General features: G+C 38.7%; 5 protein-coding genes across 19 annotated transcripts; 2 read left to right on the top strand and 3 right to left on the bottom strand.

Moving 5' to 3' along the window:
- The first annotated feature begins 606 nt into the window (after nucleotides 1–606).
- Nucleotides 607–2,999, top strand: LOC104739896 (guard cell S-type anion channel SLAC1). 2 transcript variants are annotated; one of them, XM_010460373.3, is made up of 3 exons: nucleotides 607–1,516; nucleotides 1,603–2,414; nucleotides 2,486–2,999. In XM_010460373.3, the coding sequence occupies exons 1-3, from the start codon at nucleotides 1,013–1,015 to the stop codon at nucleotides 2,835–2,837; spliced, it is 1,668 nt and encodes a 555-aa protein (XP_010458675.2). In that variant the 5' UTR covers nucleotides 607–1,012; the 3' UTR covers nucleotides 2,838–2,999. The 2 variants fall into 2 exon arrangements, with proteins under 2 accessions (XP_010458675.2, XP_087364546.1); XM_087508420.1 differs by having other exon boundaries at nucleotides 622–1,516; nucleotides 2,494–2,999.
- LOC104771411 (vacuolar sorting protein 18) lies at nucleotides 2,850–9,282 on the bottom strand. Of its 13 annotated transcripts, none has more exons than XM_087508413.1 (25): nucleotides 9,082–9,217; nucleotides 8,806–8,971; nucleotides 8,494–8,706; nucleotides 8,241–8,380; nucleotides 8,047–8,142; nucleotides 7,849–7,883; nucleotides 7,649–7,716; nucleotides 7,451–7,552; nucleotides 7,218–7,362; nucleotides 6,950–7,093; nucleotides 6,712–6,831; nucleotides 6,497–6,553; nucleotides 6,357–6,416; nucleotides 6,122–6,229; nucleotides 5,826–5,968; nucleotides 5,545–5,623; nucleotides 5,379–5,441; nucleotides 5,154–5,284; nucleotides 4,979–5,084; nucleotides 4,612–4,802; nucleotides 4,168–4,395; nucleotides 3,913–4,068; nucleotides 3,661–3,822; nucleotides 3,333–3,449; nucleotides 2,850–3,240 (listed from the first exon to the last, which is right to left on the bottom strand). In XM_087508413.1, the coding sequence occupies exons 7-20, from the start codon at nucleotides 7,675–7,677 to the stop codon at nucleotides 4,650–4,652; spliced, it is 1,440 nt and encodes a 479-aa protein (XP_087364539.1). In that variant the 5' UTR covers nucleotides 7,678–7,716; nucleotides 7,849–7,883; nucleotides 8,047–8,142; nucleotides 8,241–8,380; nucleotides 8,494–8,706; nucleotides 8,806–8,971; nucleotides 9,082–9,217; the 3' UTR covers nucleotides 2,850–3,240; nucleotides 3,333–3,449; nucleotides 3,661–3,822; nucleotides 3,913–4,068; nucleotides 4,168–4,395; nucleotides 4,612–4,649. The 13 variants fall into 13 exon arrangements, with proteins under 13 accessions (XP_087364539.1, XP_087364536.1, XP_087364542.1 ...); XM_087508410.1 differs by having other exon boundaries at nucleotides 4,612–4,798; XM_087508416.1 differs by having other exon boundaries at nucleotides 6,497–6,549; nucleotides 9,082–9,202.
- Nucleotides 9,283–9,447: 165 nt separating this feature from the next.
- LOC104771370 (putative aminotransferase ACS10) lies at nucleotides 9,448–11,704 on the top strand. Its single transcript, XM_087508406.1, has 4 exons — nucleotides 9,448–10,193; nucleotides 10,271–10,378; nucleotides 10,587–10,747; nucleotides 10,821–11,704. The coding sequence occupies exons 1-4, from the start codon at nucleotides 9,699–9,701 to the stop codon at nucleotides 11,677–11,679; spliced, it is 1,623 nt and encodes a 540-aa protein (XP_087364532.1). The 5' UTR covers nucleotides 9,448–9,698; the 3' UTR covers nucleotides 11,680–11,704.
- LOC147946594 (putative LRR receptor-like serine/threonine-protein kinase At1g12460) lies at nucleotides 11,676–15,492 on the bottom strand. Of its 2 annotated transcripts, none has more exons than XM_087508404.1 (3): nucleotides 15,003–15,492; nucleotides 13,463–14,833; nucleotides 11,676–13,373 (listed from the first exon to the last, which is right to left on the bottom strand). In XM_087508404.1, the coding sequence occupies exons 2-3, from the start codon at nucleotides 14,617–14,619 to the stop codon at nucleotides 11,876–11,878; spliced, it is 2,655 nt and encodes an 884-aa protein (XP_087364530.1). In that variant the 5' UTR covers nucleotides 14,620–14,833; nucleotides 15,003–15,492; the 3' UTR covers nucleotides 11,676–11,875. The 2 variants fall into 2 exon arrangements, with proteins under 2 accessions (XP_087364530.1, XP_087364531.1); XM_087508405.1 differs by having other exon boundaries at nucleotides 13,463–14,827; nucleotides 15,003–15,299.
- A 706-nt stretch (nucleotides 15,493–16,198) lies between these two features.
- On the bottom strand, nucleotides 16,199–18,561 carry LOC104778694 (uncharacterized). Its single transcript, XM_087508403.1, has 4 exons — nucleotides 17,793–18,561; nucleotides 16,987–17,223; nucleotides 16,662–16,879; nucleotides 16,199–16,566 (listed from the first exon to the last, which is right to left on the bottom strand). Exons 1-4 carry the CDS (start codon nucleotides 18,054–18,056, stop codon nucleotides 16,374–16,376), a joined length of 912 nt encoding a protein of 303 aa, XP_087364529.1. The 5' UTR covers nucleotides 18,057–18,561; the 3' UTR covers nucleotides 16,199–16,373.
- Nucleotides 18,562–19,113: the final 552 nt, after the last annotated feature.

Here is a 19,113-nt window from a genome sequence, read left to right as displayed (position 1 = left end):
GAGTTTGTCTTTTGGTCCAATTCATGCGAGGCTATTAATTGATTTATTATCACTTTTGTATTATTTAGTGTCGCAGTGATTCATAGGTTTTTGTTTGGATAAAGGGAAAAGTAAAGCCAACAAGTGACCAAATTCGTGGAAAAAATCTCCTAAAAGAAGAAGAAGAAGAAGAATACTTGCTTCTTCACATATGTTTGGTTGCTCCACTCTTTCTATCCCTTTTCCAAAATTTCAATCATATAAAATTTATATATACCATTACGATTGTGAAACATAGCCTACTTATTTGGTTATTTTCCACTGAAAAATCATAACTCGAATATAAACTTAAAAATGTGTGTGTACGAGTTGTAGACAAATACACATATACGTATTATTTGTTGATAATGTTATTCACTTTTTTGACATCTAATGTTATATTGTTGTGTTACTTGTGTATAGGTTGGTTACGGCAACGAATTGGCTTTGAATAAAATCTACTTAACCACTTCAAAACTGACATAGTAGTCCTGAATCGTTTGATTAGCTTAGATTTTGGTCTATCCGATCAAGATACTTTATTTTTTTTTTGTTTTTTAAAGATGTGAGACTTAAATCCTACGAATTGCTTAAAAACAAAATGCAAACAGAGGAAATCGAATCAACTAAAGACTCAAATTTTGTTTCGTAGAAGGAAGAACAGATAAGCAAAATGCAATTTGAGTCTCGTGACTAATGGAACGACCTTTCCTATCTGTTTTTTCATGGTCTCTCTGTTTCCAAGTTGTTTGGATCGAAACACTTTCACGAGAAACCTAAGCAACTTTCCAGGAAAGTATTGGTTCTCTCACGTACGCATTAATTCACACCATTCAACAAGCTCTCTCGTGATTTCTTCTCCTTAACCACATACGTTGCTTTTTAAACTTAGTCCATTGCATCTTTCTATATACATCAACATGTTTCCTCTGCATACGAGAGAAACAAATTACATAAATTTTCCTGTGTTTCAAGCAAAAGATTGCCCTGATCAATGGAGATGAAACAATCAAATGCTCATTCCAATTTCGCCGACATCAATGAAGTTGAAGAAGAAGCAGAGCAAGAACCGCAACAGCAAGATAACAACAACAAGAGGTTCTCTGGTTACAGAGGACCAAACCGAGGGAAACAAAGACCATACAAAGGTTTCAGCAGACAGGTATCTCTAGAGACAGGCTTCTCAGTGCTTAACAGAGAATCTAGAGAAAGAGACGACAAAAAGAGTTTACCAAGGAGTGGTCGTAGCTTTGGCGGGTTTGAAATAGGCGGAACCATCAACGGTGGAGATGGTCGGAAAGCAGATTTCAGTATGTTTAGGACCAAATCGACGCTCAGCAAACAAAAATCTCTATTGCCTTCTATAATAAGGGAGAGAGACATTGAGAATTCTTTGAGAACTGAAGATGGTGAGACCAAAGATGATTCCATAAATGAAAATGTTTCTGCAGGAAGATACTTCGCTGCTCTTAGAGGACCCGAGTTGGATGAAGTCAAGGTAACAACTAACAACTTTTCTTCCTTTTATCTTTCTCTCTGCAAAGCTTACTACTGTAGCATAGTTCCAACTGTATTATCTTTCAGGAAAATGAAGATATTCTGCTTCCAAAAGAAGAGCAATGGCCGTTTCTTCTAAGGTTCCCGATTGGATGCTACGGTATCTGTTTGGGACTTAGCAGTCAAGCTGTTTTGTGGCTTGCCCTAGCGAAAAGTCCCGCTACAAACTTTTTGCACATCACACCATTTATTAACTTAGTTGTATGGCTATTGTCACTGGTAGCCTTAGTCTCTGTGTCCTTCACTTACATACTCAAATGCATCTTCTACTTCGAAGCTGTCAAAAGAGAGTACTTTCATCCGGTTCGAGTCAACTTCTTCTTCGCTCCTTGGGTGGTTTGCATGTTTCTAGCCATCAGTGTACCTCCCGTGTTCTTATCAAACCGACAATACCTCCATCCCGCAATTTGGTGCGTTTTCATGGGTCCTTATTTCCTCCTCGAGCTAAAGATCTACGGGCAATGGCTTTCAGGAGGGAAAAGACGACTATGCAAAGTCGCAAACCCGTCTTCTCACCTTTCTGTTGTAGGGAATTTCGTCGGGGCCATCTTAGCTTCAAAGGTTGGATGGAGTGAAGTAGCTAAGTTTCTATGGGCAGTCGGTTTTGCACATTACTTGGTTGTGTTTGTAACACTTTATCAGAGACTTCCCACAAGTGAAGCTCTGCCTAAAGAGCTTCATCCTGTTTATTCTATGTTCATAGCTGCCCCATCAGCAGCAAGTATAGCTTGGAACACGATATATGGCCAATTCGACGGATGTTCAAGAACTTGCTTCTTTATTGCACTCTTCCTATACATCTCCCTTGTAGCGCGGATCAATTTCTTCACCGGATTCAAGTAAGTCAATCTCAGGTTTATATATTTTCTCATGTGTTGATGCAATTAAGTGGCTAAGGAGGTGTATGCAGGTTCTCAGTAGCGTGGTGGTCATATACTTTTCCTATGACAACAGCATCAGTAGCAACAATAAAGTATGCAGAGGCAGTACCTGGTTACCCCAGCCGGGCTCTAGCACTCACTCTTTCCTTCATATCCACGGCCATGGTCTGCATGTTGTTTGTCTCCACGCTTCTACACGCCCTTGTCTGGCAAACTTTGTTCCCAAACGATCTTGCAATTGCCATTACAAAGAGGAAACTTACCAGGGAGAAGAAGCCTTTCAAGAGAGCTTATGACTTGAAGCGCTGGACCAAGCAGGCTCTGGCCAAGAAAATATCTGCAGAAAAAGATTTTGAAGCCGAGGAAGAATCGCGTCACTGATGCAAAATCATGGAATACAATAGTATCTTTCATATCGAAAAAATAGTCATGAAAACATTTTAGATAGTAGAGACACAAGTAGGTGAGACAGCTTAATATGTATATCTCCAGAAGCATGTTTAATAATAATATTACATCAATAATACAGCACTCAAAATCTCATTCACAGTCCAAAGCTAGCTGAAGAAGAGATCACACAAAAAAAGAAATCACTGGGTGACATGAATCAAACAGGCAAAGAAATGGTTCTCTGGTTTGCTAAGTTGGTCGGTGGTCGGAGGTCCCAAGATGCAGAATTTAGTGAATCTTCAGGTTTGATAAAAGGTAAAGTGATCTCGTTGATCATTAATTCTCCACAGAACGGGCATTCGCTGGCAATAGCATCATCTAGCTCTGACCGAAGCTGCCTCACGGTAAAGAAAATATGTCAAGCCATAGAAAAATGTTAAGAAAAGATTGAAAAAAAGGAAAGAATAACGAAACAAATGTCCATACCTTGTCTGCAGTAGTTGCATTTGTTATGGGTTCATCAGATCGGCTACCATTTATATCCCTCCGGGTTTCGCTACCAAGCAATGTCAGCTGCTTCTGCAGATCAAGTATATGCTCGGCCTACAGATTTTTGGATAACCAAAAATGGAATCACAATTTTAACATGGAAAATTAAGAACTAAGCTACAGGTATAATTTTGTCCAAAAAAAAGCTGCAGGTACAGTAAATCGTACCCATAATACTTTCATCATAGCATACACTCCAGAACAACTGAATACACTAAATTTGCAGAATCTAATACGCAAAGGGAACTCATGGTTAGAAACTTACTTGCTCTTCGTGTGCACAGCTTGTGACGTGTGTGATCAGGCACTGTGCATGGAAAGAGTGCCCACAAGGAAAGACATAAAAAGGAGCTAATGGTCCAGCTGAAGAATATCCCTGGGCCATTCTGAAATCTCCGGTCATCATCAAGATTTTACGTTTACAAACCTGGTAATATATTGAAAAGCATAAGCTCTGCTGGTAATTTTGGTGCTTCGCACATAAATATCATAGATAAGTTCTGCTGGATGATCATACCCCGCATTCCTCGTCACGGTCGATTACAGCATATCTTTGAGTTAGCGCACTAATATCATTTCTAATGTTATCCGCACCACGTGTGGCATCATTCATCTCCTCTTTCAGTTGTTCTATTTGCTTGTTGTAATCCTCAAGAGATGAGCAAATCGCTTCCTGCAAGAGGAATTGAAGAAAATAACAAGAGAGTAGAAGCAACTTGTAAGGTCCAAGACTAGCGTTTGTGTGTCTTGAAAAGAGGAAAAGTTGACTAACCTTGAAGTCATCAATTAAGGCGAAGTCCGGAAAGAAAGGCAAAATATCTTCTATCTTTAGAAGACCATCAGTTTCCTTGAGAAAAGCAATAGCTTTCCTTATGTTTTCCCTTTTAACTCCCTTTTCCTGCTTGACAACATGCTTTGCAACCATCAGCCAGAGCTTCTTTCTCAAGTCTTCATCATCTTCAACCTTATCAGCCTCAGCCATAGCCAGTTCTGGATCAATCTGTAAAACAAAAGTTGTATTTCAACCAACCACTACCAGAAGAAAGTTCGGACTAAAATGGTCAACCAATCTTTCTGAGACGTATTGACATCATGTAATGTGGCGAATTCAGACTCTTTCAGTAGCCATTTTGTTTCAAACAAACTAAAGATCGCGCGAGTGCGAAGAAGAAGGAACTGGAGGATAGCTGATTTTTTATATTAACGGTATTATTACCTGAAGAGCAAGGGCTACTGCCTCTTCATGCATAGACATCATGCTGTAGATATGGACACAGGCACGGGTTCTCTTTTCTTTGAGACACAGGCGCAAAGCATATATTTGGGATCGTAGAAAAATTCCGGACCGTTTTCTCGTCCTTTCCCAAATTTGCATTGCAGGAAACGAAGCAGGGCACTGTCATCTTCCTAAATGTATAAGAACAATAAAACCATTACGTAGCGCTCCAGCAACCTATTGTCACTTGTCACAGTCATACAAGTGAAAAAAGAGACAGTAACCCTAGATGTTGCTTCCCGGTTAATCACGTGACTCTAAAGTTATAAGGAATCAAAGAAAATTTGTCACCGAAAACCAACCAAACCTGCTTGGCATATAATGAGAGAAGTAAATTGTGAATCCCTGGATCCTCGTTATGCAAACGGTGGACGCAAAACTCAAGATATTTTATGACTTCATGTGTCTCGTTCCTGCATTTTGATTTGAGGAGTTATTGTCCAGATATATAATGAACATATATTTGAGAAGTGGGACATTACTTTGCATGAGGTTCGCTTGAGTAGCGCATCATTGCAGTAATTAATCTCCTTGGATTAAGGTTTTTGTTGGCCATCCATGCTTCCACGGTTTCATACGCGTCAAGCATAATAAGCTCCGGCGCAAATTTGTACTGAAATGAGCAAAATATGTACTGGTTTACAGGACAAAACAAAGATTGGGAGACTACATAATATCACAAGATCCCAGTGCTTATATTTACAGACCTGAAGCTCATCTGAAACTGAAGATTTTTGGAGCACGTCTAATGCTTTCTTTGCTTCCCCTTGCTAATGGATAAAAGACAAAACTCATAAGTTCAACTGAGCAAGCCTGAGTAAGATATTGTATATATGAATCAAGTATGAAAAGAAAACTTATCACGCCATTCACCTGAATATAATGGTGGACTACAATTTCATATTGCTCCTTCAAGTTTGCAAAATATACCAACTCCTCAACCCGACCATAACTACAGGAGATAAAAAAGAAGAAGAAAGGTGGTGTCTTATACTGCAAACAAGAGATCCTAGGAGATGTGCTGAAAACAGTCTTTAAGAGAATAGCTTATTCCATAAAATTAATACACATCACTATAAAGGTCCAAGTGTTCACTGTCTTAGGGATATAATTGAACAGAACACCTGGGAGGCTGGGATACTTTGGTAATTTACCTTTCCAGAAGTTTCATAGTGGTTGCCTCGTCCAATACATCCTTGCAGTCGCTCATGAAAGCACGGAATTCTTGAATGACTGAGTGGTACTCCGAGTCGCGATTTTCTATAGCAGTGTCATCTTCCAAAAGCAGCCGATTTATCTAATCTCGCATTCAAGAAACATGGGACCGAGAAACAAGATACAAAAACTCAGAAAGCAAACCGGGGGAGATATAAATAAGATGAGATAACATAAAGAATTTTCCAAATATGTGTTGAACGAAAAGTGAGAACACAGACAACAAAAGCTAAACCTTGTCCAAATATAGCTCAGTTGCCCAGGTTGATATCATGGTTATTTGGCATTTATCATCCTTTGAAAGATTATCAAGCTTCCGCAACAAGAATGTTCTCAAAGCTTCCTGTAATCACACAAGGAACAGAAGGCAGTGAATATCCAAGCCCACATGTGACACACAAATTTCTCTCCTGAACAGCACGCACATGATTAGAGATTTGTTATGTTATATAATTAACTTAAATGCTTACCGGTTCATTTATACTAATAAACTTCAAAGTGACCTCCTCAAAAGATATTACGTAATTGATCTGCGAAGAAAACATTGTACCACGTCAAGGATGAATTACATCATGTAAGAACCAAGTACAACAGAGGAGCTAGAAATTACTTTGGCGTAGAATGATGCTGCTCGCAGATATTCCTTGTTGGTGAATGCAGCTTCTGCCTACAACAGAAGATGCCCAATCCAAAAATAATCAAAAGAGATATTCTTTCTGCTAATTGTCTATAGGCAGGCGACAGCAATAATACGATAATAAAAGGATTTGCAGATATATGACACGTATGACATAAAAATCAATGCCTATTAACGTCAAGGATCACCTGAACTAAATAAACTTGGTCTCTCTGGAGAGGGTCACGACAGTTTGCTAAAGCTGCAGCATAGACTTTCAAGTCTAGGTACACCTTCCACATATCTCGGCCTTCGTCAATCACAGAAACCTAGAGTGAATATATATCCAAACCCAAAAATGAGAAGTGAAAGCAGAAGATATTAGAAGAAATTTTCTCAAGCAGGTTTACTATCATTATAAACGAGTAAGCCAACAACAAAATAGACCTGGAATATCGAATTTTGATCATATGCATAGAAGAGGCCTGCAGAGGCATCGCTGCAAAGTCCAATAATGCCCCTCGAAACTGAATCTGCTGTTGTATCAAACTGGAGCTCTTCAATGATTTGCTCACTTATCCGATTCACAACCTACCCCCGTATGTAAGGAATGCAGAAGCCAGAAAGTAAGCACACTTATGAAACAAAACACTTATGTGTAGCCAGATGAAACTAAATACAAGGAATGTATCAATTTCATGCTGCCCAAACACACCTTAACCTTATTACCAATAAGAAGCAAGAAATGATACTCAGAGAGTGCCATCGAACCAGGCTTGACTGCTTCAGTGCCATCACTCAATTTTGAGTAATTCAAGAGTGCTTTGTTCTCCACAAAGTTTTCATCACCATTAGGATAACTACCAACAAATTTCATTTACATTACAAGATGACATAACATAGAAAGATCCACAAAAGGTCAAAGGGACACTGGTACAGTCATTCTACCTGTGCTGAGCTCCAAAGTTCAGACCACCATGATAAATTCCTGTTCCTGAAAGCCATGCAAAATGCACTGCTCTTCGTTGCTTTATAAAGAAATGTAGTTCACTGAAAGACGATAAATATAATATGTTCAGAGAGCAGTGTTACAATTTGTGATTTCTTTCATACGCAAAATGAGCTTAAGGTAAATCGAGCACTTGCCTGTTTGGTATTTCACCAGGAAGTTCCATAAAATGAACAGCACGTTCTTTATAACTAGCAAAAACAGACTGGAGTAAACACTTAGTAGTTAGAAATTTTGCACGCAAGAAAAGCTAATCCACATTTTAAGAGATCATAGATCTGAAAGCAACAAAGATCAACAGAATAAGATAAATCGTATTTGAAAGAAGGAACAATACACTTGAAGCCCAACCATTGGCGAATAAATTGGATCCTGTTCAATAATATAATGTGACCTTCCAGTTAGTTTTTTAATGCTACCATTTCATATTATGATAAGAAGTTGATTTTCCTAACTATCATGATAATTGATGTTCCTAAATAAATCATAAGATGGGTACAGAAGTCAACACATAACAGAAGAGAGTTCAGCTTACTTCTAATGTTCCAATCCCGGTAAAGGAGTAGAGACGAGTGGGAGTTACAGCCATCACATAGTACCTCATCCCACTGCTAATGTTGGCCGTTTCCATCTACACATTTGTTTCAATAAAAGGCAAGTGATTGGAATAATAATAATAAATCCAATGTAGGAAACATAAAATTTCAAGTCAGTGTAAAATGTTAGTACCTGCAAAGCCATGAAAGCCTCGGGAAGTTCTTCTAGTTCAAACAAAAACTTGATGTACTTCTCTCTCTTGTCCTTCTCATCTACGGCCATCTCAAACAGCTGCCCATCCTGAGTGCCCAGAATGATCTCCTTGGTAGAAACTGAATTCGGGGAAAGACAAAAACAGAAATAATATTAAACCATGTCAGGAGAAAAAAAACAAACAAGAAAAAAGACTCATCATAATAATATATCACGAAAGCATCATAATAACCTTCAGTAATCTGTTGTCTATTCCAAGCGACGGCATTAACAACCAAACCTTTCAAGCGGCTCAAGACACGAGGCTTAGGCCACTTAGCATGAGTATAAAAGGTTTCAGCTCCACCAACACCAGTGACAGTAGCAATGCAATGGCTACCACCAGGATCAACAAAAACCTTATGAATCGATTGCTCCCCAGCTCGACCAACAGAAAGATCAACATCTAATACCCAAAAAATAAACAGATTTATCTCACAACACCTCAAACTTATTCCGGTGAAATTAGCAAACCAAAAGGAATAAAGAAACTTGAAAATTTTACCATTAGAATTGCCAAGTCCGAAGTCATGGCGTATAATCCATCCTTTACTAGTTCCCAGAACAATTACATCGTTCCCAGCAGCCATACATGTAATCATTCCCCGATTCTTCGTGGCATATCTCTCTAGGAGATCAACTGAAAATACTTGCCTCCCTTGATCCCTCCTCTTTTGATTGATTAAAACAATAATGAGAGAGAGAGATTCTGAATTCTCAGAATGAACACATTGGGACAAAATCGAACTGTTAAATGTGAAAAACCAAGCGGAATCGTTACCTTTCGCCGGAGATCTTAATCGGCGAGCAGGATTAGTCAGTCCCGGTTTATGAAATCTGATCGGCGACGACAAGGAAACAACACCGTGTGGATTCCGACTTATTTCAATCCAACAACAACATTAAAAGGCCGACTCAAATAAAACAGCCAAAACGGCTGCGTTTTTATCTTGGTTAGTCTGATTCAATCTCAAACCGGTTCAATGTTGTTGAAATTGGATTTGCATCAGTTTTAAAATTAAAGAAAAAACCGCACCGTTTTAAGAGTTCTCGGAGGCTTTTTAATAACAAAAGTGTTGGAGCTGAGAATAGGCCCAGCCCAGTTACAATTTATATTTAATTTTCTCTTTTGAAGAAAAGTTGTGATGTATTTATCCGATTTGGGTCGCTGTAACTTGTGGTTGCGGATAAACAATAGAAAGGACAAAGACCAAGAGGGTAACATGGTAATTTACATTACTCCGCCCTCCAGAAAAAATCTCAACGACTCAAAAACCTTAGAAGTTAGCAAGCAACGAATCAACGCCACTACCCCAAAAAAAATTCCAAACAAACGACAATCCGTTTCCCCGACCCGGTTTGAATCTAAGCTCCGTGTCACATGAGTAGTTGGGTATAATGACCCGTGCCGGTATCTACCGGAGCAGGAGGAGCGGTACACCTGATTCAGAGACATCTTCCGGAGGAGGAGGAACAGCCGTGATGAGAGTGATCGTGCCACTACAAGGAGTGGTTCAAGGGCATGGTGGTTTAGTCTTGGGCTCTGTAATTCCTTGTGCTTTCTTCTACTTTCTCCAGTTTTACCTCAAACGAAACCGTAGAGACGAACCAGAACCCGAACCCGACCCGGTTATTCAGAACTCAGCCTCCTCTACCAACAACAACTCGGGTTCCTCGAGTCCGACTCAGTCCGAGCTTAATGGCTTGTCTAGGTCTCTCTCTCGGGTCATTATCTCGCCGAGAAGTTCCGGGGCTCACGTTTCCGTTTCGGGTCGGGCTAATTGTATCCTCAAAGGTGGGGATTCACAGGGACTGAGACGGGTCGAGGAGGATTCGTATGATGAGTCGGGTAACCCGGATGGCATCATCGAGCTTGGTTTAGCTCAGAACAAGGTCAGTGAAATCAAAAGTTTCGATTTTTATTTGATTGGTTCTGTGAATATTATTTAACTATTGTTCTTCTTTTACAGTTGAGATTGGATGTTATCAATGATTGGGTTTCTCAAACTTCGATTGGATTGAGTTTAAGTGGGATTGCTTCTTATGAGCCTCCTGATGGACTTATGGAGCTCAAAATGGTTATTTTTCCTTTCAACTTTTCATTGACCCACTTATGATACTGATACAGATGAAGGAGCTGTAGATTTTCAAATTCTTTAGTGTAGCATCTGTTCTTGTTAGATCCTTATGTGTTCTTGTTTTTTGCATTAAAGTCTACTGCTTTTTGATCCTTATGTGTTCTTGTTTTTGGATTGAATGTGGAATTCTCATTATTTATTGGGACAGGGTGTGACAAGGCTCATGTCTGAAGCAACCAAGAATGTTGTTTCTTTTGATCCATCACAGTTAGTATTAACTTCCGGTGCAGCTTCAGCTATCGAGATACTTTCCTTCTGCTTAGCTGATTCTGGAAACGCTTTCCTTGTTCCAACTCCATGTTCTCCCGGGTAACGATTTCAGACTCTGTGGCTGCATAGGAATACTTGGTCCGTAGCTTTAAAAAGTGATCTGTTTCTGCAGATTCGATGTAGATGTTAAATGGCGAAACGGACTTGAAATCATACACGTTCCTTGTAGAAGTTCTGACAATTTCAATATATCAGTGACTGCACTTGATAGGAGTTTCTCTCAAGCCAAGAAACGTGGTGTGAGAATCCGCGGAGTCATAATCTCAAACCCTTCCAATCCCATGGGAAGTCTCTTGACCAGAGAAAATCTCTACGCTCTTCTAGACTTCACCCGAGAGAAAAACATTCACATAATCTCCAACGAGATCTTTGCTAGTTCGGTCCATGGAGATGAAGAAGAAGCAGAGTTTGTCAGCATAGCTGAAATAGCTGACACAGAAGAGCATCTTGACAAGGAAAGAGTTCACATAGTGTACGATCTTTCAAAAGACTTGTCTTTTCCAGGACTCAGAGCTGGCGCCATTTACTCCTTCAATGAGAACGTTCTAGCAGCTTCGAGAAAGCTCACAGCGCTCTCACCCGTGTCATCACCATCCCAGCATTTGCTCATTTCCGCAATCTCCAAACCGGAGTTCATTCAAACATATGTTAAAACCAATAGGCAGAGACTACAGAGAATCTACTCAGAGTTTGTCAAAGGATTGAAAGGTTTAGGAATCGAGTGCACGAGAAGCTATGGAGGGTTGTTTTGTTGGGCAGATATGAGAGGATTGATCTCTTCTTACAGCGAGAAAGGCGAGATTGAGCTATGGAACAAGTTCTTGAACATTGGTAAGATCAATGTAACACCAGGGTCTTGTTGTCATTGTATTGAACCAGGATGGTTTAGATTCTGTATCAGTAATTTGTCTGAGAAAGATGTGCCTGTAGTTATGAACCGTATCAGAAAAGTTTGTAAATCTCAAGATTGAAAATGCTTATCTACATTCCTCAAAACGCTGTTCGGTACTGGGTACACCAGACTAACAATTTCATTGAACAAACATAAATCTAAACCGGAACATCCCAAAAAATCACCAAAATCTAAAAGAATGAACTTATTCCCCTCAAAACACTAAACTGCACATTTTCTATGCAATCTTTACTCAAAAAGGAAAAAAAACTTCATCATGATCCAAATCCATTTCGGATTGATTCAAGAACCTGCACAACCTCAGCCATACTCGGTCTCTTCAGTGGATTCTCTGACGTGCAAATCAATCCTAACTTCATGACTTGAATAAGCTCATTCTCTTCAAAGTCTCTCAACCTTCTGTCAAAACAAACAGAAGCCGAACCAGTCTCCAATAAATCCCTCACATAATCTTTCAAGATCAAGACTTGGTTTCCTGATGGAGACTCCACTGGTTTTCTACCTGTAACCAGCTCAAGAAGAACTACACCGTGACTATACACATCGCATTTCTCACTGGCTCTCAAACTCTGCTGAGCTAGTTCTGGAGCAATATACCCCACCGCGTTGTGGAATTTCTTAGTCAACCCGAAGCTATCCATAACCGGAAGAAACTTTTCTAATCCATAATCTGATAGCTTTGCTTCATATCTTTCGTCTAGAAGAATGTTGGTGGACTTAACATTGAGATGAAGTATTGCTGGTTTACAGTCATTGTGAAGGAAAGAGAGCGCTTTTGCAGTCCCTAAAGCAATCTGAAATCTTCTATGCCAATTTAAATCAGTATTCCCATGGCTTGAGCTGGCTACCGGGAAGATTCTTACGTGTAGATTATCGTAGAGGCTACCATTAGGGACAAATTCAGAGAAGATTAACTGCATTGTTGAGGAAAAGTAGTAACCTTGAAAAGAAGACAGATTTGGATGTTGCAAACCTCCAAGCCGTCCAATTTCTTGCTCAAACTCTTCTTGGTTTCTGATTGTTCCTAAAGTCTCAAGCTTCTTCACTGCAATGGAAACCCCTCCTTCGAAAGATGCTCTATAGACTGATCCAATCGACCCCACGCCAACTATGTTTTCCTTGTCGAGCAAAGCTTTTGTACCCGCCTCCCAATCTTCATACTTTGATGGCAAATTCTTGCTGAAAAGAACAAGTTTTCCAATTATCACACCGGTAGAGTCAATTGAAGACGCCAGAGGAGTGGTTTCAACTGTAAGTATCTCTTCGTCTGTTCTCCTTTTTCGAGTTCTTAAGTTCAAAGCAAGCACTATGCAGACACCAAAGAGGATAACAGCAGCCGCAATAATAACAATGATAACCGAAATGCTTAGAGCATTGGAATTTCTGGATTTTGCTGCAGCTCCATGTGAATTGCAGGGAGTTGTTACAAGTGGATCACCGCAAAGGAAAGGGTTGTTCAAAAAAGCAGAAGATCCAAAAGCTTGTATCACTGGAACAAGAGGGATAACACCAGAGAGATTGTTATAGGAGACATTGAAATGCGTTAGTGTATTCAAATTCCCGAGGGAAGATGGGATTGACCCTGAAAGCGAATTCTGCGAAAGATCAAGAAACTGGATTCTGGAGAGCTTCCCTAGATCAGATGGGATACTTCCATTGAGATGGTTTTGATGCAGATCAAGAATCTTTAGGTTTGTCAAGTTTAATAGCTTCTTAGGGATATCTCCTTCTAAATCATTCCCTGAAACATCTCTGCCACCAACAAACAAAACATTCAACAACAATGTGAGATTCAATATATCAAATACCTTAACAAGAATGGAGAAACAGTTAAAACTTACAGTTCCTGAAGTACTCTGCAATTGGATATATCCTCTGGGATTTCACTAGTGAGATTGAGATTATGCAGATTCAAAACCTGTAGAAACTCCAAACTTCCAATCTCCCTTGGTATCTCCCCATCTATAGAATTATTACCTAATCTGATCACTGAGAGCCTCTCCATCTTCCCAATACCTCCCGGGATACTCCCATTCAGCTTGTTAGACTCCAAATCCAAAAGCTTGAGACTTCTGCAACCCGTGACACTACTAGGTATCCTCCCGGTTAACTCATTCGATGAAGCATCCAAAAACTCCAAACTTTCACTGCAATCAGCTATCTCTTTAATCTCCCCACCAAACCGGTTCAAAGAGACATTGACATAAGTTATGTTCTCAAATCTAAGAACATCAAAAGGCGCTAATCCATGGAACAAATTGCTTCCCAAATCGACAAGACGCAATCTCTGACATTTAGGTATCTCCTCAGAGACATCACCAGACAACAAATTGTTTCTCACTAAGATATACTCAAGCACCGGAATTTCACAAATCCTAGGCGGCAACACTCCCTTCAGATGATTGTAAGATAAATCAAACCCTTCAAGGCTGTTACAGTTCACGATTGAAGCAGGGATTGATCCAGAGAGATTGTTATGAGACAGTGAAACAAATTTGGTCTTGTCACACAACTTAAACAGAGAAACCGGAATCTCACCGGAGAAACCATTTTTAGACAAGTCTAGAAACCTTAAACTAGACAAATCACCAATAAACTCCGGGATCGGACCAGACAAGGCATTGGAACTAACATTAATCGTCCACAAAGTTTCCAACTTTGAGTAATCCAACGGTAAATTACCTGTAAACCTGTTGCCAAACAAGGTCAGAACTCGAACAGACTTAAGATTCGACAATCCCGGAGCTAGGGTTCCGGCGAGACTTGTGTTCCACAGAACGATCTTGTCCACGAAACCTTCTGAGTTACAAGTGACTCCATTGAAGCTATTGCAGAGGTCCCCGTCAGAGACCCAAGAAGCCAAACTGTTGTACGGATCTTCACTGATACTGTCTTTGAACTGAAGCAAAATGTCTCGCTCATCGATTGTTGTATCAGAGCGAGAAGTTGCAATGTAGATGAAAGTTACCAAAACCAGTAAAAGATGAACCTTTCTCATATCCGACTTGATTAAACGGAACCCGAACCCGAACCCGGTTCGTTAATTTACAATCTTTTTCTTCCAAGGAGCTCCAAATTGGGATCCGTTCTTATAACACCACAATCAAGAACAACAAGTAGCTGCATTTCTGAAACCCAAAATGTGATTGAGCTATACGGTTGATCTTTTTCTTGGGATTGAGCTATTAAAGCTTAGAACTTTTGAGCTGCTCCTGCATTTAATTTAGTCATCCTTAACGGTTAGAAAAAAAAAAATCTACCGACCAAAGTCAACACTTTCAAGAAACGACAAAAGAAGAAAGAATCACAGATTCAAGAACAGCTGGTGAACCAAACGAAACTGAACAAAAAAATAAGAAATTTGTTCAGAACTCAGCTCACCTTTTGCATTATAGAGAAGAGTAATGTGTGTGTGTGCCTTGGCTGGAAAGTAACTTACTTAATGAAAGAATTAAATGATCTCACTCTCTCACTCTCTGGCTTCCACCAAACGAAGATGAAGCACGTGCCTTGCTTTGTTCATCGTCTATATATTGAGCGATACATATGTGTGTATGTAAACGTTATATGTAATGGAGTATAGAGAGTGTCTGCTTGTCTGTACTTCTACCAAAGCATTTATTCTCTCCTTCACCAACCATTATTAAACAATCCTTACCTAATTGTTTTCACAATTGTGTAAAAAAAATTATTAGAAATATCGATTTTTTAAAGAAGAAGAAGAAGAAGAAGGAAAGAAACAAGTAGTTATGGTCCCCATTGCAAACATATTAAATGCGTGAACAGACAACAGAGAATTGTGCATTTAGTATTCTATTCAAATGATCAGAAATTATTGGGAATATATATTTTTTCTAGTTATAGTAAAAGTGAATGACTTAATGAATCTACATGGCTTTTTGATGATGGTTTAGAGTAGGATTCATTTGTGAATATGTTTGGTGTTAATGCAGAAGTTGAGGGTCCAATTTCAAATCAAACTTTTGGAAAGAAATAAGGGTTTTAGAAAAAGGGAAGAGAATTAGAGACAGAGACGGGTGAGTGAGTGAGTGACCAAAAAGAAAGTAAAAACGTCTTTCTGCATTTGTTTGTTTCTGTGGCTTTTTGTTCTCTCTGTTTTATGTTATTGTGTTTGTTTGTTAATTTGTTTAAATAGTTTTGTTCCTTTTTCCCCAATTTTTTTTCATGATTATTTCGAAGATTTTGATTTAGTTCTCTGAAGGGAGAGCTCATTGATAGAGATAATTTCATCATGCATAGAGGACACACAATCTTCAAGATGAGACATTGAATAGCACTGTAAAATCATTACCGTTGTACACTTGTCAGAGTTAATTATTTTGCCTTCTGGTAACCATTTTTTATGTCTTATTTCAATTTCCAATCATGCTTTGTGTCGGAAATTTGAATTAATCTCCTCACCGTGAGGTCCTCACGTTATTAACTCATACTAGTATTTGACTGTTGTGTTCTTCTTCCAACTGTATGTAGGAAAAGCTTATGTACTACTCCATGAGCCCAACAATACATACTTCAATGAGTTGGATTACAAGCAACGAAAGATTAGAAAAATTAGATGATCTAATAGATATACATTGAAATTTTTTTCAAAATTCAGTTGATATATATACACAAGAAACATAAAAATTCACTTTTAAATGAATATGAAAAACAAAACATATATATAGTATCAATTTCAAGATCGTGTTAGATGATATGTTGGGGTAACGAAGCGCTTAATGGTGGAAAGAGTTAGAGTATTGGATTTTGTAGTGTCTCCACTTCCTCTGATTGCATTGCACTTAGCTTCTTCTTTGCATAGATTGTGCAGACTATAGTCGCGCTTGCAGTTACACAGAAGCCGAGAACATTCACGACTATCTCCACAACAGAAAGCATGTGTCTCTCGTCTGATGCAACTGCTAGTGTTCTTAGCATTATTCCCCTGCAAATAACAAAAAAAAAAGATACACCAATCTAAGATTCTGCAGAAACATGTCTGAACACAGAGACAGGAGACAGAGAGAGGGAGGCTTATACGTGTAAATTGAGACAAAGATTTCAGGAACCATTCCAACAAGAGAGCCTAAGATGTAAGGACCGTAGTGAACTCCAGTTGCTAATGCGCAGTAGTTGTAGATCATGTAAGGGAATGGAGAGACACGGATTAGAGTGACTGCTTGAAACTGATGAAACCATGTTCCTTCACCGGCAGCTCTAAGTATGGCTGCTTTTTTCGGGTATTGCTTCAACCATTCCTGCAGATAAAGACCAGGAAGAAAAGGGTCAAATTGATCATCTAAAAGTTTAATAAGTATGCAAGCCAAAGAGTGCACAAGATCCAAGTGTTTGAGAAGATGCTTACTTGCATCTTGTGGAGAAAGAGATGTCCGATTAAGAAAGGAAGGGTAACACCAATTGATGCTGCTGATAAAATCAACAGAAACCCTTTTCCATAGCCAAATGTAAGTCCAGCCATCCACATGGAAGGAGAAGAGGGAAGAAGAATGCTTGGGAACAAGGCCACCGAGGCAAAGAGTAGAAGACCGAGAACCGGGATGCTGAAAGTGCCTCTCACCCATTTTATAAACGGAATCAGTTCCTGAAAACGTTAACACAGCAAACACATATGAGGATATATATACTTCACGTTTCATAACATAAGAGACCAACTCTATTATCACAAATATCAACAATTGCATGATTGACAAACATCAGAATGGATCACTTAACTTAATAAACACATACACAAAATACTACAAATCCATATAAAAATTATTTGCATTCGAACTTAAGGCTGGAGAGCTGCAATGGAGTATAAAAACATCAGCCACGCCATAGGCCACCCATTAGCATCACAAATGAAGTTACATATAGGAACATGTCAAACTAATTCTGGAACAAGCAAACATAGAAGATTGAGAAACACCAGACAGAGCTGATGAATGATAGACAAATTAGCAAACCACAGACGCAGAATTGGACGAAAGTTTCAAGCTTTAGTAGCTGAGCTCACAAATCATCTGGTGTGAATACGTTCTAAAAGACAAAAGAACCCTAATTTAATCAGAAGAAACTAGACTCCTTTACGCATACCCTAATTCCAAACAAATGTAACCATATAAGCAATCAGATCTTCGAATAAAAAAAAAAAAAAAAAAACAAACAAACCTTTTCGATTAAAAAGGGACCAATCCATTTGATAATAACAAAAGCCAAAGAAGCCAAAAAAGCGACCAAGGAGATCAATTTCACCCAGAACCAAACAGAAGTAACGGATCCAATCGAACATCCAGATGATGATTCTGATTCCGACGATGATCCTTCTTCTTCATCAGATCCTCCTCTCAATTTAACATAATCACCCTTTTCGGAATCTTCGGCTCTCAATTTCAGCTCAGGCACCGTCGCATCGACGCCATTGCTGTAAGTCATAGATCGAGAGCGAAGATTGCCCCCCTCCCAAACAACAAAAAAAAGTGAACCCTTTTTTCCCAGAAAAACAAAAGCTTCTCCGTCAGATTCGTTAATGCGCCTCTGTTTTTTTATTCTTCGGTTTCGTTATACAGTATGAAGAGAATGAGACCGTTAGATCAAAATGGTGGTGGTGATCGGAGAGAGAGCGAAGCGAATGGGTTTTAGTCTTTATTAGAAGAAAGCATCTGAATCATTATTATTATTCCTTTTTATATCTTACTTTTTTAATTAAAAAGAATAATATCCCAATAATTAGGTGGTGGTTTACTTCAAATTATTAAACCGGACAAGTGGAGACAGATGATTGGGTAATAGCTGTTGCTCACGAAGCACCGATATGTGTATAAGCGAGTTGCGTTGCTTGAGTTTCCCTTAGCTTTATGTACGCTTTGCCGTCACGGTGGGTACATCGTACAAATACATGTTGTGTGTTACTTTTCTAACTTTCTAATATTGATGAACTATGTAAAATATAACTAGTTTTGGATGCTTAAGGAAATTATACGACTAATCATTGATATTTAGTTGCTTCAAAGCGATATAAAAGAGGGAAAGAGGGAAACAAGACAATGAAAAGCAACCAAAAGATCGATGATACTTTTTTTTTTTTGTCAAACAAGATCGATGATACTTCTAAGCAAATGTATAAAGGTAAAACAAATCCCTTAAAATATAAGATTCCTTTCTTTCTTTTTATAACAAAACTATTAAGTTTTTCTTGTAAGTGGACATTTTGTATAGTAATAATAATATAGATAGCTACGTTTTGAAGTTATAATACTTAATTAACACCAATGACGAGCATATATCTATTAAGATTTTTTTTTTTTTTAGCCGTTTCTTAACATAAGTCAATTTCAAATATAGAAAAATTGACAGATTAACCTATATTTGGTTGGTTATGGTCTTATGGATAGTCGATACATTACAAATTAACATAATAAAACAAACGAAGGTGATGGAGATCATAATTATCGGATCCGTCATATTATACTAGTGTGCTAGAGTTGAAAAA

The sequence above is a fragment of the Camelina sativa genome, chromosome 3 (assembly GCF_030686135.1).
Source record: "Camelina sativa cultivar CO46 ecotype springtype chromosome 3, ASM3068613v1".
Lineage (NCBI taxonomy): Eukaryota > Viridiplantae > Streptophyta > Magnoliopsida > Brassicales > Brassicaceae > Camelina > Camelina sativa.
Note: the sequence above shows the minus strand (reverse complement) of the source record. Positions and strands in the feature narration are given on the sequence as shown.